Source organism: Seriola aureovittata, chromosome 7, assembly GCF_021018895.1.
Source record: "Seriola aureovittata isolate HTS-2021-v1 ecotype China chromosome 7, ASM2101889v1, whole genome shotgun sequence".
NCBI classification, from domain to species: Eukaryota; Metazoa; Chordata; class Actinopteri; order Carangiformes; family Carangidae; genus Seriola; species Seriola aureovittata.
The window spans coordinates 27,388,702-27,404,790 of record NC_079370.1 but is presented as its reverse complement, the minus strand read 5'-3'; the positions used below and the strand labels follow the sequence as shown (position 1 = coordinate 27,404,790).

General features: G+C 40.2%; 1 protein-coding gene across 4 annotated transcripts in view; it reads left to right on the top strand.

The window, feature by feature from the left end:
• The window catches only part of tsnare1 (T-SNARE Domain Containing 1), a 179,824-nt gene that overhangs the window by 110,981 nt on the left and 52,754 nt on the right, over positions 1-16,089 (top strand). For all 4 annotated transcript variants that reach the window (XM_056381151.1, XM_056381152.1, XM_056381150.1 and 1 more), the window contains 2 exons: positions 1,147-1,219; positions 9,525-9,607. In XM_056381151.1, coding sequence (XP_056237126.1) covers positions 1,147-1,219; positions 9,525-9,607 — 156 coding nt within the window. The remainder of the gene's footprint in view (positions 1-1,146; positions 1,220-9,524; positions 9,608-16,089) is intronic.

The window sequence follows — 16,089 nt, the reverse complement described above, 5'->3', positions numbered from 1 at the left end:
CAAATTCATATATAGTTACACATGTGATACATACGTGTGGACTGTCTCTATATGGAGATCACTGTGGACAAAAATACGATTTTTTTTTTACGATTAGGACTTGAAATGATGAAGGTATTTAATCCGCACCTAAGTATTTTATTTTCTTCTTTATCTAATCTTTACTTAAGATTTCATTAAATTTTTTCTCTTAAAAAAATTGAACCAAGACACTGACAAAGATCTGTAGTAGGTAACAATAACAACAAATAGGAAACACAGTTCAAATCCAATGATAAATTGATCAGTCGATTAAACGAAACAAAGAAAAGTTCATCTTTTCTTGTTTGATAGTAAAACTGGATCGAAAATGAAACCATAGGGTTTGGACTGATGGGATATCACCATGTGTTCTTTCTGCTTACTATTTTTTAAACATTTAATAGACCAAATAGTAATAAAGAAAAATGAATTAATCAAGAAAACAATCATCAAAATTATTGATAATGAAGACATTGATTGGTTTTCTGGCCTCAGACTTACAGGTGCTGATTCTCATCTTTGTTTCACACACATCAAAATGAATCAATCCTGTGTTCAGCAAAACAGAGTGACACTCACAACCCATGTATATATATGGGCATATATATATATATATATATATATATATATATATATATATATATATATATATATATGTATATTGTGAAAACTGCACTGTCTGTGTTTAATCACCCAAATAGCCAATATAGTGGCTGTACTGATGTTATTTGTAAACTAGCTAGCAATGTACAGACCGGGCAAATTTTTCAGTTTACTTACACCAATTTACACCCTGTGTCTGAAGCTAATTAGCCTGATAACCTGTTAGCATGACATTAAAGGTGACACCCAGAGAAGATCAGTGTTTCATTTTTGAATATGTGACAAAACACACAGCAACAATTTTCTTTAAAACCCAGAAATAGAAATAATATAATGAAATAAAACACGGTAGCAAGTAATATTTATTGATGATATTTCTAAGAGTAAATGACACATTTCGAAGTCATGAACTTGTGTTTCCTGTAGCTTTAATGTGTTTCCATCTCATCTCCATTAATAGACCTCAGACACTGTGTTGAATGGTGTTGTAACACCCATGTTCACTGTGTGTTTCCTCCACAGAGAGACATGCTGGACGTCAGTCAGATCATGAAGGATCTGGCCAGTATGGTCCATGAACAAGGAGACGCCATAGGTAAGATGTGTATCCATGGTGCGAGTGTGTGTGTGTGTGTGAGTGTGTTGAATATTGTTTATATTGTTGTCCCTGACTCAATTAGCATGGATAACCTTTGTGGTAATTTTTTAATTCGATGCGCTTGATTAATAACACGAGCTCTAAAATTTCTGCTGGGCAAAACAAACTTTTTAACCTCCACCTCGCTGCCGCCACAGATTCTGTGATGACAAGCAAAATGCTGTGGGTTCATACAGACAGTGGCCGGTTAGAGAAAATCCATTTAGACGCCCTGATATCTGTAAATGGCTCTCTGCACCCTGCAGTGATTCAGACTTGGCAAAAAGAATGAAACTTAGCGCACAGATATAGGGCAGATATAAAGGCTTTGCTGCTGGGTCACAAATCTGCCATCAGCGGCGTCTAGCTCCATCAGCAGCGTTCACTGGAGAATTGGTTTTTGCTTAATAATGTCAAACAACGACACAGACAAATAGACAAAGCTGAAAATATAATGTTGTGATGGGTTTGTAGATCAATTCTGGGAAGAAGTGAAAGGTGTGATAAGGCAGATGACTTTCCAAATTTTAATCTTTCTGCTGTTTCTGCAAAACACCTGAAGCAGAAGCCGGCGGACAGTCCGTTCATCTGCAGTTTGTTTTGTGGCCAGATAAATAACTGGGAACCTAATTTATCTCTTAAATCTTTAGTGTCCCCAGTGACTCCTTTGAAAGATAAGGTTGGGTTTTTTCTCTGTTGTTGTCAAATCCCACGAAAAACAAAACCAAAAATCTAGCCTTTCGGTTAGTCTGCATGTCCTTTCTGATCCAGCCCCACGTCAACTGGTTCCCACTGGAGACGTAAATCTATTTTTTTTTTTTTTTTTTTTAAAGCTCCATATTTTCTTCTTCTTCTCCAAAAACAATCTCAGTGGAGTTTTACATCTCCTCTCTCAGGCTTCTCTCTGGAGCTTCTCTCTGTTTCTGAGTGATGCCACAGGTAATGGGTTGTAGCTTACTCCTGTAGCTTGGTAAAACTTTCCCCTACTGGCGATGGTGCTGAAATGAGCTGGACAGACAAATTTGGACTAAAATGCTGGATTTCCAGCTGGATTTGGTATGGAGCTGTAAACCGGAGCTGGCAGCATCGGGGTCACTGCCCACAGTGTTGCCCAAAGCCCAAAGCTGCCCCTGCCTCCTGCTCACGCTGCTCGGATGCCTAGACCATCAGGGACATCAGGGAGGTGATAGGGCACCTGGGACAGCTAGAGTGGAATACGTTCATACATATAATATATATTATATATTATAAGTGGATCCACCCTTCCATCACCACCAGAAAGTGCAGAGTTTTGAATGCGATGAATTGGGACTGCAAATGAGAGAATGCGAGTGCATGGAAGGGACCGACGGTGGCCCGACGCCGGCGTATATGCTTTCCCTGGGCAGCAGCTACAGAGACGAAGACGTCAAGCAGCTCATTCTTTTCTCAGAGGTCCAACTCTAAGCTGAACAGATCATTGGAGAGGCTGAACAAAACTCAGTTAAGAATCCTTAAGAGATCCAATAAAAATATAGAAGATTTGAGGTAAACACTCAGAGAAACCAAATCCTGCAAGGTTGGGTGGTGGGTCCAGGTGGGCGGGGTTTGGTGACTGCTTTATTGTGACATCACAAAGTTCCAGAAGTTCCTGATGGCTGGTTTTAAGGCTCAGTTTATGAATACAGGCTGTGTGCATTTCTCTGTGGACTGAGCTTTAACTAAATCCATAAATTCCGAAAACATTTGGATGCTCTAATTTTTAATAAAAGTTACTCAAACAGTAACATGTCACTCTGTGTACTGTGGAACATTTATATGTGTTTTTTCATGTTTTATATTTATATCAGACTTTGTTAGACACATAATACTTTGTTGCTGCTTAGTTGTTGCGTTTGGTCTTTTCATAGGATTGGATGACTATAAAAATAAGACATACCCTTTTAAAATTAAAAATAGACACCCATCATTTAGCTGTAGCTTCTAACATGTAGAGTACGACTGCACCTTTAAAGAAGTCTTGCAGCATCACTTTGTTTACATTACATATACATTCCCTGTGAGTATATACTTTAAAGTTTTGCTACTTAATGACCTTTAAAACTGTTCTGCAGATCAGAGCAATGCTGACATTCAACGTGTCTTTGTAATAGCACGGTGGTAGGACACTGGAGTTGAAGAGGTTAGCAAAGCTCTTGTGTTAACATCCAATAACTAGCAAATGATATGCTAATTCGCTACCTTTGACAAGATGTTTTTCACATCAAGTCCTCCACCATGTTGAACACACAAGCCTCATTTACATTATTATGCTACTACTAAGGTGTTTTTAAAGTTAATGTCGCCCTCGTCCATAAAAAATTATGAATCAAAAACATTTCTGAGCAGGATTCCTCATAGAACTGTGTGTTCACATCGTGGGCTGTAACTGGAAAGGTTAGAGCCCACAATATAAGAACAATAGCAAAGAGCTAAAATCTTTATGTACATCTGGCTTTATGGCGCTAAACTGTTAAGTGTAAAAACTGTGTGTAGAAACGTGTGTGTATTTGTGTGTGGTGGTTTTCTGGAGGGAAAGAGGAGCAATAACTTGTTCTAATTGGTGCCTCTTTGTTGTAGAGTGTCCTTTTGTCTGCTGTCTTCAATCAGGTTAATGTAGATGCCCTTTAAATACCCTTTAGAGTCAGGCTGACTCAGACCGTTCTCAAACTTTCAAGTGTGCTCTGCCTCCAGCCACACCCAAATCAATGATGTCACACCAGAGCAGGTGCTTTCCATCAGCTGCCGAAGATAAAACATCCACTGAGACCCAAGACCTCACTGAGAACTGCATCACGCTTGAATCTCTTACCCACAGAGCGCTGAACACAACATCACCTAGCTTCAGGATTTAGGGTGAACTTTCATTTTTAGTTCGGATTCTTCAAATAACAAGGTGCTGAGTCACATATGTACACTTTTTACAATTTGTGTAAAGGTTTTGTTTGTAATACTCAATACTTATTATAGCGACCTTCACCAAACTTGAACAACCCGCATAAATAAACGGCGTGTATTTTGAGCATACCTGCCATTGTAGCTTGTAGCTTAACATACAGAATCAAGGAAAGATCCAGGAACCTACTGGTAAAAACTGAGGTAACCCAGAGGAATGTCACTCATCTCACTTCCTCAGTCAGATATAAGCTGTGTCCCAATTCAGGGGCCACATCCTTTGGAGGACACGGGCTACGAAGGTGCGGCCCCTTTCGCCTGCGTCGAAGACCGCGAAGGCTGAACTGAAATGAGACGGTCTGGTTCACAGAGGATTTTCTCTTTGTTTCACCAGCTGTTCCAGCCTTTACTGCTGCGTTGCGGCACCAGGGATGGACACAAACCAAACAGAGCTAGAGATTTCACTTAAAGTGCATTACCTAACAAACTTATTTTTGCCCTTGGTTTTAACAGCTGTACCGTAAGCTGTTGAACTGAGCTGAAACACAGTACTTACATTTCACGGTGTAATCCTCAGGCTCTCTGTCAGTGTTGTTAGCTTTCATTACTGGTGCGCAATGAATCTTGGAATAAGTTGGGCCATGAAGGATCCACCTGTTGGACACATTTGAAGAAGCCTTTGAAATGAGACTATGAGTCTAGTGGCCCTGCTGTGACTCAGTTGGTCTTTAAATGCAGCCTCTGAGGGATGAGACCTCTGAATTGGGACACAGCTGTAGAATAAATGGAACACTTCCTTCCATAGCACTCAGGATTCTTAGTTTCTTCTGTTTGTGAATTGTGCTACATCTCGTGCTCGTTCAGGACAATCACACATGCATGAAGTACACTGAGTCTTTCAGCCATTTTCTCATTTGCATGTGAAGGACTGTTGATATGGTGTTTTGGACATAGAAGGTGGAGGAACATAGTGTACTCCCACCCAAATGGATGAACAGAGAGATAGAAGAGGACTCTGCAGAAGACTGCAGAGTTCATAGCATTATACCACAGCAGAAGTCTAATCTGATCATTACAGAGCCTCACAATAATGGACCTCTACCTATTAAAAAGAGATGCACTGAAATTGCCTTTGGCCTTTTTTGAACAAGGCTTTCTTGGTGTAGTGGCGGATATGAATAATGTGTTTGCTGTGGAGGCGTTTGTTGCAAAAGCAGCAGGTAATACAAAGAAATGAATAGGCTCAAGAAGGAAGGATTAGTGCTTTTATGGTTTATTCATGCTGGCTAAGGACACACTATATTAAAGCCTGTGAGTCAAGATACACAATCATCAAGGTTTAGCAGACAGACGTAAACTCTGGCACAATGTACCAAAGAGGTGTTAAAAACATTTTCATTTGTGCACATAAAAAGAGAACATTGTCTGGTTTTTTGGTGATTAAAATCTGGGATTGGATGCTAGAGGCTTGTTTCTATTGGATGTTATCATCTACTACAGACCTGTGTTTGTTTGGCCTGTTTGGAACGTATGAATGAATTTGTTCAGAAGGAGATACCAGAAATCTCAATGGGTCCTTATAAGGGTTTCTCCCCTTTGAGACTTGAATGAATCAAACTCAGTTTGGCCTGAGGGTGGTGCCAGAGTAAAGCTCATAGAGTGAAAAGGTTCATCCTTTTGAGAGCATGAATTTTCTCAGTTTGTTGGAAATCTCTGTATTTGATTTTTTTGTCCTGATGGTCAAGATTTAAAGTCAAAGTGTTGCCATGATAGGACTCATCGTCTGGGGACCATGAATAACCACATGACAAAAAAGGCAGAGAAGAAGAAGACTGCAAGTTAATCAACATGACTGTAAACAATGCAGGTTTCAAAATCTTAAAACATTCAGCCTTGCAAACCTTGTATGAGGATGGAAATTCAATCAAGTCATTTGTTAGACCTCAAGGGTACACACAGGTAACCTTTAATATTTGGCTGTGCTTAGGGTTGGTGGTACTTCAAGCTAAATGCTAATGTGAGCAAGCTAACAGGGATTATTATTGAAATATTTTTGTTTAACCTGTTTAGCATGCGAACATTTGCTAATTAGCACTAAACACACCATACAACTGAGGCTGACCGTGGAAAACAAACATCTGTTTAGGTGTTTGGTCCTGAAAGTGTCGGACAAATTCAAATTTTAAATGGATAATGGTTGAGATTTTTAAGTCAGGACCGAAGTGGTGGACTGACAACCAACCAACACTGCCATCCAGACAGCCACACATAAACAAAGCTGTGTGTTTCATTGAGCACAGAAACATTTTCATGTGTTCAAATGTTCATGATTAGATGCATTAACTGTAGCATAAATTTAATGGAAAATCTAATTTCAAATTTGTTTTCCTGAAATTTCATTCAAACATAAAAATCATTTATTGGTGCTGTTATCGTAATGTGCATAATGCCCCCAACAGAAACAAGACTAGAGTTCAAAGAGCAACTTAACACCCTGCAGGTAGTAGATTTAGAGAGAGGTTACCCTTAAAAGACGAATATCAATCAATCACTCATGAAAAACAACAGAGGCAGAAAAAGACTGAATCCTATTTCAGCAGCTGGTGAGTATAAACATGTATTCCTGTCTTCTCTAACTCACCAAAAGAAAAAAAAATGCATCTAGTCAATCAGCACAATTCATTAACCCAACCTCTTGATCTTGTTAGGTTCAAAAGTTAATTCTCTACAAGCTCAACTGGTGCAGTAATTATCAGAGGCCATCGCTACATGAAACTGTGAGAAGTCTTTGCCCACATCTCTGTACACTCTCAACACCAAAACAATCAATAGCACTCTCTTATCAGCCAGTTGTAAGTGAGCGCAAATATTTTGGACCATTCAGTTCATTAAACAACTTCTTTCTCGTCCCATTAACTTCTGTGTATCGACAAGCTTTAAAGGAGGGCCTGCTGTTTTAACGGTGGAAGCTATTAGACCAGAAGTCCTTGGTAACGCAGAGGGGTGGGCTGTCACATAATGTGCTGTCAAGACAGAGTAACAGTATGAACAAAAGGCAGTCCTTCTATTGAACTAAGGATGACTAAGCAATGTGGGATACACAAGTATGATAAAAGAGTTCATTTAGTCTTGGAGGGCTAAATATTATCTAATATTAAAACTGCAACATTACCATTTCAATACATTAAATGTAGTTCATTCAGATAACTCTAAAGTTCTAGCCGGGCAAGGTCAGGCTGTATCTTGCGACCTCAGTTTTGGCTACAACGTGAGAACCCGATCAATTTCATGTCTGCATGTTAAGTACACAGCGGGTTAGCCTAGCTTAGCATGAAGACTGGAAATAACTCGAACAACTAGAATAACTAGAAACTACTAGCTCGTCCAAAGTTAAAGAAGCAACAAGCTACCAGCCTATGGTGTCGACAGGAATGATATTATAGGCAAAATCACAACACCTGATGTAGGACATGGCAATGTAGCCTTTCACACCATGATAACCATTCATGTAAGACAACAACCACTCACAGCTGGCAGACAGTAACCTCTGAGCTTCAGTGTTACACTATGTGTACAGATACACGCGTACATAAAGTTCAGTGTGTGTCAGCATTGACGCTGTGAGTAATATCACTGTCCACTCTGTCATGTAGGGGGACCAGGGCCTGTAGGATATCAGTCATCTTGGGAAATGTGTCACTAGGGCTTAACCTCATGTCAAGTCAACTGCTAATGAAAAGTAACGAAGTAATGAATCAGTATCCAGGTGTATGTCTACTTCCTGTCTTAGAGAGATGGCAATAGCTTTGAGAATGGCAGCTGAATGTGAGCTTTTTCTGTGTTGTCATGCAGACTTAAGCAGCAGGATTTGTTTAGCCAATATTTACACTTGAGGCTACCTGGAACCAGGTAGCTTGAGAAGCTCCTGTTCCTCGGCTCTGAGCAGTGTAGCAGCTCAGTGACAGGATGTCCTGACCTGATAGTTTTACTAAAAACAGAATCATTATTGAGTGGAAACAAGACCCAGACATATAAATAATTTATTTTCAGTATGTCATGTTATCTGGAGAATATTTAAAGGTCCCTGAAATCCTCCGGCTGCATTTGGTGTGGAGCTGTACACTGCAGCCTTAAGTCTGGTGCCACTGCAAACAGCTGGAACATCTGGTGGCAACAGGGTGACCATCGACAGTGTCGCAGTGTCCAGGTCTTATACAGGAGTAGCGGAGCCCCTGCTTGCTACAGTGAAGGTGTGCATGGAGAGCCGGCCGGTAGAGCATCAGTGGCAAGATCGCAGACCATCAGGAACACTGGTGAGGTGCTCAGGCAGCTCTGGAGTGGGATTTGGAGAGTCGATTAGCAGGAGATGGACTGAAAACCACGTAGGGTAGACTGCGCCTTCTCCAAGTGTAAACCATAAAACAACATGAAAAGTAAACGATCGGTAAAGAAGTTAAAAAGATTAGAAACTGAAGAGGTGGTTGGAACAAAACACAAACAGTCCTTAATAAAGATCCAATGAGAATACAACAGATTTCAGGGAAACACATGGAGAAACTAAATCCTGCAGGGTTGGATGGTGGGTCCAGGTGGCCCATGCTGGAGCCGTAGTTGGCGGTGGTGGCTGCTTTGTTGTGACATCACAAAGCTCCAGAAGTTCTGACGGCTGGTTTAAAGGCTCAGTTTCTGAATACAGGCTGTGTGTATTTCTCTGTGGACTGAGGCTTTGATGCTTTAACAGTATTAATATAGAACCTAGACCTGATCTATAATCAAACAACACATGGACAACTGCCTTTAGACTGTATGGAGCTTTAAAAATACATTGACTTTCATCGTTTGTGCTTGAAGACTGGATGGGCCTGAGCTCAAAGTGGGTGGACACAGGCCCACCAAGGCTGTGCGTATGCTACCAACACAACTAATAGTAATTGAAACAGACACATAAAAATGGTGGTGGTGGGGGAGGGGTGGGATGGGGTGGTGGGGGTTCCTTAGCAACCAAAAGCTGGGTTCGGTGACTGCAGCGTTGCCAGGTTTGGTTCCACTGTGCCCGGAAGAAGGCCTTTACTGCCTGTGCTCACCTGGCGGAGTGCTGGACAGATGTTTGTGAACAAATGGTTCCAGAAGGTTAATCTAACCCTGCATTTACAACCTGGAGGCATAGAGTTTGAAAGATGTGCATTTACCAGGCAGGGAGTATCTAATGACAGATACAATCACGTTGCATTATGGGAAGATTAGTGTTATTTCATTAACTCTTTTTTTTTGCTAATTCTTTTGAACACAGTGTTGTCATAATGCTGGAGGGAAAATGACCCATTAACAAATTTGCTCTTTGTTTTCTCAGACAGCATCGAAGATTACATCCAGACCGCGTCGTCCAATGTGGAGTCGGCCAATCAGGAGCTTGCAAAGGCCAACCAGTACCAGGTAATCTGAACCTTCCCGTGCTGCAGTGTGCTCCACGTTTTTGCATCAACTCTGCTCTGTTTTAATTTTGTGTACTTAACTGAGCTTTTACATTGTAATGCACTCACAAGAAGCTTAGCTTGATCAGCCATGCAAACAGGGACTTTGCTAACTAGATTACACAGCTTTATCACATCCCCCACTAGCATAATAACAGAGATGATGTAATTTCATGTCATACTTTACTAGCTTTTGCCTTCAGTTAAAATTAATTGTATTTAGAGAGAGAAAATATAAAATGCTTGCCTGGAATCTTATAAAAAAACAAAACCACATATATTCCACATTCATTCCTATTCCATGGGCAAGTGTTATTTCTACTGAGATAATGATTATACATTTGCAATTTTATCCTACACGTGTATTGACTTAGAGAGAAAAATGCATTAATGGACAAAAGCTGCAGACAGAAATTATATAGATTTTCTTTTTTTCTGTGGTTTTTGGGATGGCTCGAGTTTCCACTTCACAGCACATATTGGAGAGACGTTTTATGAGATACCCAAGGGTCTGCTTTCGCTCTTTCTTTTCAAGGAAATATATGTGTCTCCCGCTGTTCTGTCAGGGACTATCTCAGCAGGCCAGAGTCAGTGTGGCTTTGTGCTGTGTAGGCCTCTGGCTATGGTAAATAATGTATTGACTTAAGTGTCACTGGGTTAATAAAGGATACACCTTCTTTTACATGGGTTACATGGCTTTGAAGCTGCAGTGGCTTTTGACAGCAATGGAAAATATATGGTTTGTGATTTTTGACATTTAGACCTTCAGCGATATCTCTCTATTAAATAAACTGCCAATAAAAGGGAGGAAGTGAGATTGGCATGGAAATTTGATAACAGAATTATACTTTCTTTGAAAGATGGCCAGAGAGTCATAGACTCCACTTTATTTTTTCTAAATTTACATGGATTTTTGACATCACATCAGGAGCTTTTCAATGTGAAAACGATTTCTGGGCAGTTTCCAGAGTCTGTCATGACTGCAGTGATTTCTGTCCCCACATGCTGCTGCTCTACTAGTGAGTGAACAAACGAGCGAACGGCAACAGCTTTCCCATTAATTGTCATTTCATTATCTCAAGGAGAGCTGAGCCGTGACCGAGCTCACACTGAGCAATTTAGCTCTCCGCCAATCCAGACAGCCGCTGTCGCTGCAGAGGCAGAGTGGTTGAATGGAAGAAAAACAACAAAGCAGAAGACAGACAGAGAGACAGACAGAATGATGGATGTGGAGAGAGGCGATTCCAAATTCGACACAGTCCTGTGTTATCATCAAACCTGATTCCTCTGTTCTGTGTAGAGCAGTGGAAAAGTTACAGATCTTATATATTTTACATACAGGACATGTAAAGAAGTCAGTCGCCCACTCACCACTGCTCACCACGAGTCGCTCTGTGTCAGAGATGTTCTGACAGTTGTCAAGACCCGAACCCTGACATCAGCTGTGATGTCATCAGTGACATTCTGTTAATGGAGCCCTTTGCTCCCATCAGGCTACATTCTCAATAAGCACTGCACTGTGACTAGTAATAATAATGTCATGTGATTGAGCTATTAAATTAAACAACACCTTTGGGCTTCAAAATAAAGAGAATTAAAATATCAATGTCTATTCTCACAGAACATCATCTCAACGTTCCCGGTTGAGAACCACACACAGCCCTTATGTTCCATCTCTACAGACACAAGGCACGTCACAGTCAGATAACTGATTATCAATTATAAACATTCAGGTTTCGTCCTCAGTAAAGTCTTACTCAAATTTTCTGGGAAAGACTTGGAAAAAGAAAGGATGTCTGGAGACTTCATGTGGCAATATTAAACTACATAAATTAAATAGCTTTACAATTATTAAACAGCAGAATAAAGCAGCACTAAGGGAGATGACGCAGAGCTGCAATATAAAGTCCACAAACACACATACTACAGCAAACATTAAAAACATTTTAAGTAAAAGTAAAATTACTGATAAATAAAAAGTAAAAGTATTGAAATAAACTTTGTTTCTGTGACAGAAGTAAATGTGATTCATCACTTCAACCCGGCACTGTCAAACTGTTTCACCTGTTACTTTCAACTGCTTAGAAACCTAACCTTTTCATTCTGACAGTTTGACTTGCTTTTATCTATTTTTATTGTCGGCACACAACGAACAACTTTTCAAATGACAACTCAACTGCTTTCAGCTGCTACACTTCCGTTGACATCATTGTTGCTATCAGTGCTTACGTAGCAGCTTGACAACTACAACACTTGAACCGTCTCCATCTCTTCCACTTCAGCTGAAATTTCAACTGCTTTCATTCACTTCACAGCTGACGAACTGACATTTCGGCCGCTTTCATCTCCGACGTTTCAACTGGTATTTTAACTGCTTTCCCTTTCCCTGACCTTACATCTCCACTTCAAATTCAACTAAATCTGATTTTGTCTGTGACATTTCAAATGCTCCGGTTTATTTTCAGCTTTTCAAATGAAAGCTCACTTCATTTGCTTTCACTGCTTGAACATCACTCGACACTGAACGAACTGAATTTCAGCGTTCAGTGGAAAATTAAACTACTTTCAGCTCTAATGTTTCAACTGACATTTCTGACGCAGTCGTTGCTTTTTCAGCAAAGTGACACTTCACAGCTGAAGGTGCAGTGCAGCACTTCAACTGCACTTTCAGCTTCTTATAGCATTGACACATCAAGTGACAGTTCCACTGCTTTCATCTCTTGAATGAATGAATTGAGAGTTCATCTGCTTTTAGGAACACACGCTTTCAGCTCCAACCTGTAACTGCTTCAACTTTAACTACAGCTCTCAGAAACCGTTTCATAAGCAAAACACAAAACTAATTTACAGTGTTTACAACTGCAATTTTCAGCACAAGTGAACTTCACATCACTTTCTGCACATTTTCCCCCAATCTTCAGCCTGACATATTTGTCTCTGCCACCGGAATTTAAATGAAAGTTGTGTGGGTTTGAACAACACGTGATGGCATAAGAAAGTGTTAGTGTTAAAACAGTTATATTACGTTATATTACATTATATATATATATATATATATATATATTTTTTTTTTTTTTGTGGCAGTCATGCACATTAACAGGGATATAGTGAAATAAAAATCTCTGGAACTTGATGAAGCCAAGATCAGTTCTGTATAAAGTGTGTTTGGATTGGCTGACTGAAGGTGCAGACATTCAAAGTCAGCCTGAAACTCTGAAGTTTAGACCCTGAGATCTGGCTCAGGTTCAGTCTGGTGTCTGTTTTTGGTTGCGGGATCTGCACCTAAAACCTCTAAATCTCTTTTAATTTCCGCTGGGGGGGGGCTACCAGTCAGTAGCTTGTATTTACCCAATATAAAGTGAATGTAGCGTGACGTTAATGGCACTATTGTGATCACATAAAAATTCAACAGAACCAAGAGAAGGGGAGGAAGAGGGGAGGAGGAGATTGAACACTGCAGCACCGATGTAGCCTTGAACATTGGTCTACATGCACCGCTGCATCTCCGCCAATGGTCAATTAAGAGCGGATGTCATTTTCTCCTCCGCCCCCCCTTGTCTACTCACTTTACACTGAAAATAAATTGAATCTATAATCCTTTATCTGGAGGCAGATTGCTCTCTGCTGCTGCAGGTTCCTCTTGTTGCCGTGATGTTTTATCACCTCATCTGTGCTCAGCGGAACACAATGAACTCTGATTGTTGATTGCTGCACAAGATGGTTTATAATTACCAATAAAATGGAGATGTTCTGGCAATTTAGTGAGGAAACACTGTAGCTTTTTCACGTGTAGAAAAAAACTGCAAAATAACTGAATTCATTATTGATTTTTTGGGGGGTTGGGGCGGGGGGGGTTCCATGCTTATGTCATTGTTAAAACTTAAAAGTCCATCCTTCTTCAGAAGTGAAAATTGATCTCCTCGTGAGTCACTACATCCTTCTGAGTTGTGCAAAAAATCAATTTAACACAGTTCTTCTCTGGCTAAATTGAGGATAATGTGGAGCGCCGGCAATTGTGATTGTGGAAGGAACAAAGGAAGACGGAGGGGAGGAAGAAGAAGACAAAAAGGGAAGATGGCTCGTAAATGAATGGGCAGATGGATGAATGGACCCATCCGCACACAGACACTTACAAATTGTTGCCCTTCTGACAAATAAGATAATGAAATAGAATAACCTAATCACAGTGGTGAAGCTCTGAATGATCACTGCTCTCCGACTGGGGAGGGGGGGCTCATGCCATTGCAGGGAAGATTGCAGATTGCAGGGAAGCCGGCTCTCTGCTCAATCACTCTCCCCCAAGTCCCTCTGGACTCTTTATGCTACTTTGAAGGATATGGAGTGGAAATAACAATGTTTGAAGTTGGCCAGGTTGATGTCAGCGACGCTGCTCTGCCTCCCTCCCCATCAGCCACAGCTGGGCTGAGCCGTCTGAAGAGCAGAGAGGAAGCCTGGCTGCAAATATTACATGGACATCTTCCTTTGATTTTTCTTCATTCAGATTTTTAGTTGGATTAAAAACAATATTAAATGTCAAACAATAATGATGATAGATTATGCAAAACCGTCAGATGCAATGATCAACATAAGATTTATAACATACCATCAGGGATGATGAGAGATAAACACGAACAGGGTTCATTAACAGGGTTTATCCTCTCGGGAGTGTGAATGTGTGAAGTAATCTTCAAATCAAATTGAGATGTGTGGACAGCTGATGTTTTGGTCTGAGGATGCAGTTAGAGGTAAAAGCCAGGAGGTCAAGCGTCTGCTTGTGTGACATATTTCCTGAGCTCAGTAGGACACAGTTGATTAACAGGGACTTCCTTTCATTCCTGTGAATACATTACAATGAAATACAATTAATAAATATGTCACAAAATGTTTAAGGACGGGACGTAACATCTTTGATAAAATAATGTGATATTCTCTGCAGTAACTTTGTAGCAGCTGGAGATGAATGATAACATTCACGTGGTTTCCGACGTCATGAACCTTTTCATGTCTGGTTAATGTCGGCCCTAAAGCAGCCTGTAGGAACAATACTACCAGCACCTGGTAGACCGTGATGAATTGTGGGATACGTTTGAGTCTGAATATCAATCAAGTTCGGGTTCAGTGAACGGTGTGATGGTATTTTTTTTTTTCAACATGTGATGAACTTGGCTTCTACCTGGTGTCACGTGAAGTGCTCAAGACCAGTACAGTGTAGGAACTGGGAACTAGAATTCATCCTATGGGAACCATGAATGTATATCCAGAGTAGAAGGTATGGCTACCAGTTGGTTTTGAGCCAAGTTTTGACGACAGACAGACTTTCTCTATGGTCAGCTGTTTTACATATTTTTGAAAATAAAGCAAAGGTAAAAATGTGGGAAGGGACAAAGAATAAGGTAGATTATAAAAACACGGTGGAAACAGTGTGTAGAGGTTTTCTCTCTGTCTGACAGTGTGAAATGAACAGAGCGGTGTTAACTTAGTGTTTGTCATTTGTGGCTGTTGGTGCTGCTCACTGATATCTGAATACTGACCTCTGTAATTTAAATGACAAAATACCTTCATGTCCCATAAGGTTTGGAGTGGAACTAAAACAGCTTGGTCAGGCTTCATTGTGGTTTGGGTAAAAAATGACTACTTTATCCAGTTTAAGACATCTTTGTCGTCACGGTTACAGTGATGACCATTTGGTTACAGTTAGGGAACCACCATGGTCATGGTTACAAAAAAAATAATAATAAAACAAAACAAAAAAAGATTTACATTTACTTTCAGTAGGAAGTGGGAAACAAACAGCAGTCTGTGTCGCTGTATAATAATGTCACATTATGTCTTCCTCTGTTCCAGACAAACAACACACATAATTCCTACCACCCATACTGAGCTTTGTCACTTTAACTTTAATATATGGTGTTTTGGGGGCATTTGCTGAAACAACATTTACTCTCATCTTTCTTGGGAGGACAGCGTCTAATTATAAGTGATGATTGTAGGTTATGGTGAATGCTAACAGTGAGTAACAGTCGGCTGGAAAGCGTTATAGAACCTATCTATAGCTGACATCAGAGACCATAATGTACCGGTCATTCCAGACCAAGTAAGGCTGAAACAGTAAAACCCATAAATGTATTGAACTACTCATAAACTCAACTTTATATACATACATACATACAGTCTGGCGTTAAAGAAGAGTGTAGGTGTGGCATCAGAACATTCTAACAAATACTTGAACTTGATCTTCTCATAGAAAAAAATAAAAAAAAAGATTCCCAACTAGTAAAGGTTTTGCATAAAATTATAAAATTCCTTGAGATTGTTAACTGATGAATTGTCTTTCATTAAAGGTCAAGAGTCTTAGGACAGGGTCTTCAGGTTTTAGAGGAGAAAAATACGAACAAAACCACTGAACATACTGAACTACATGTAGAAAGCAGTGTTTAAATGACT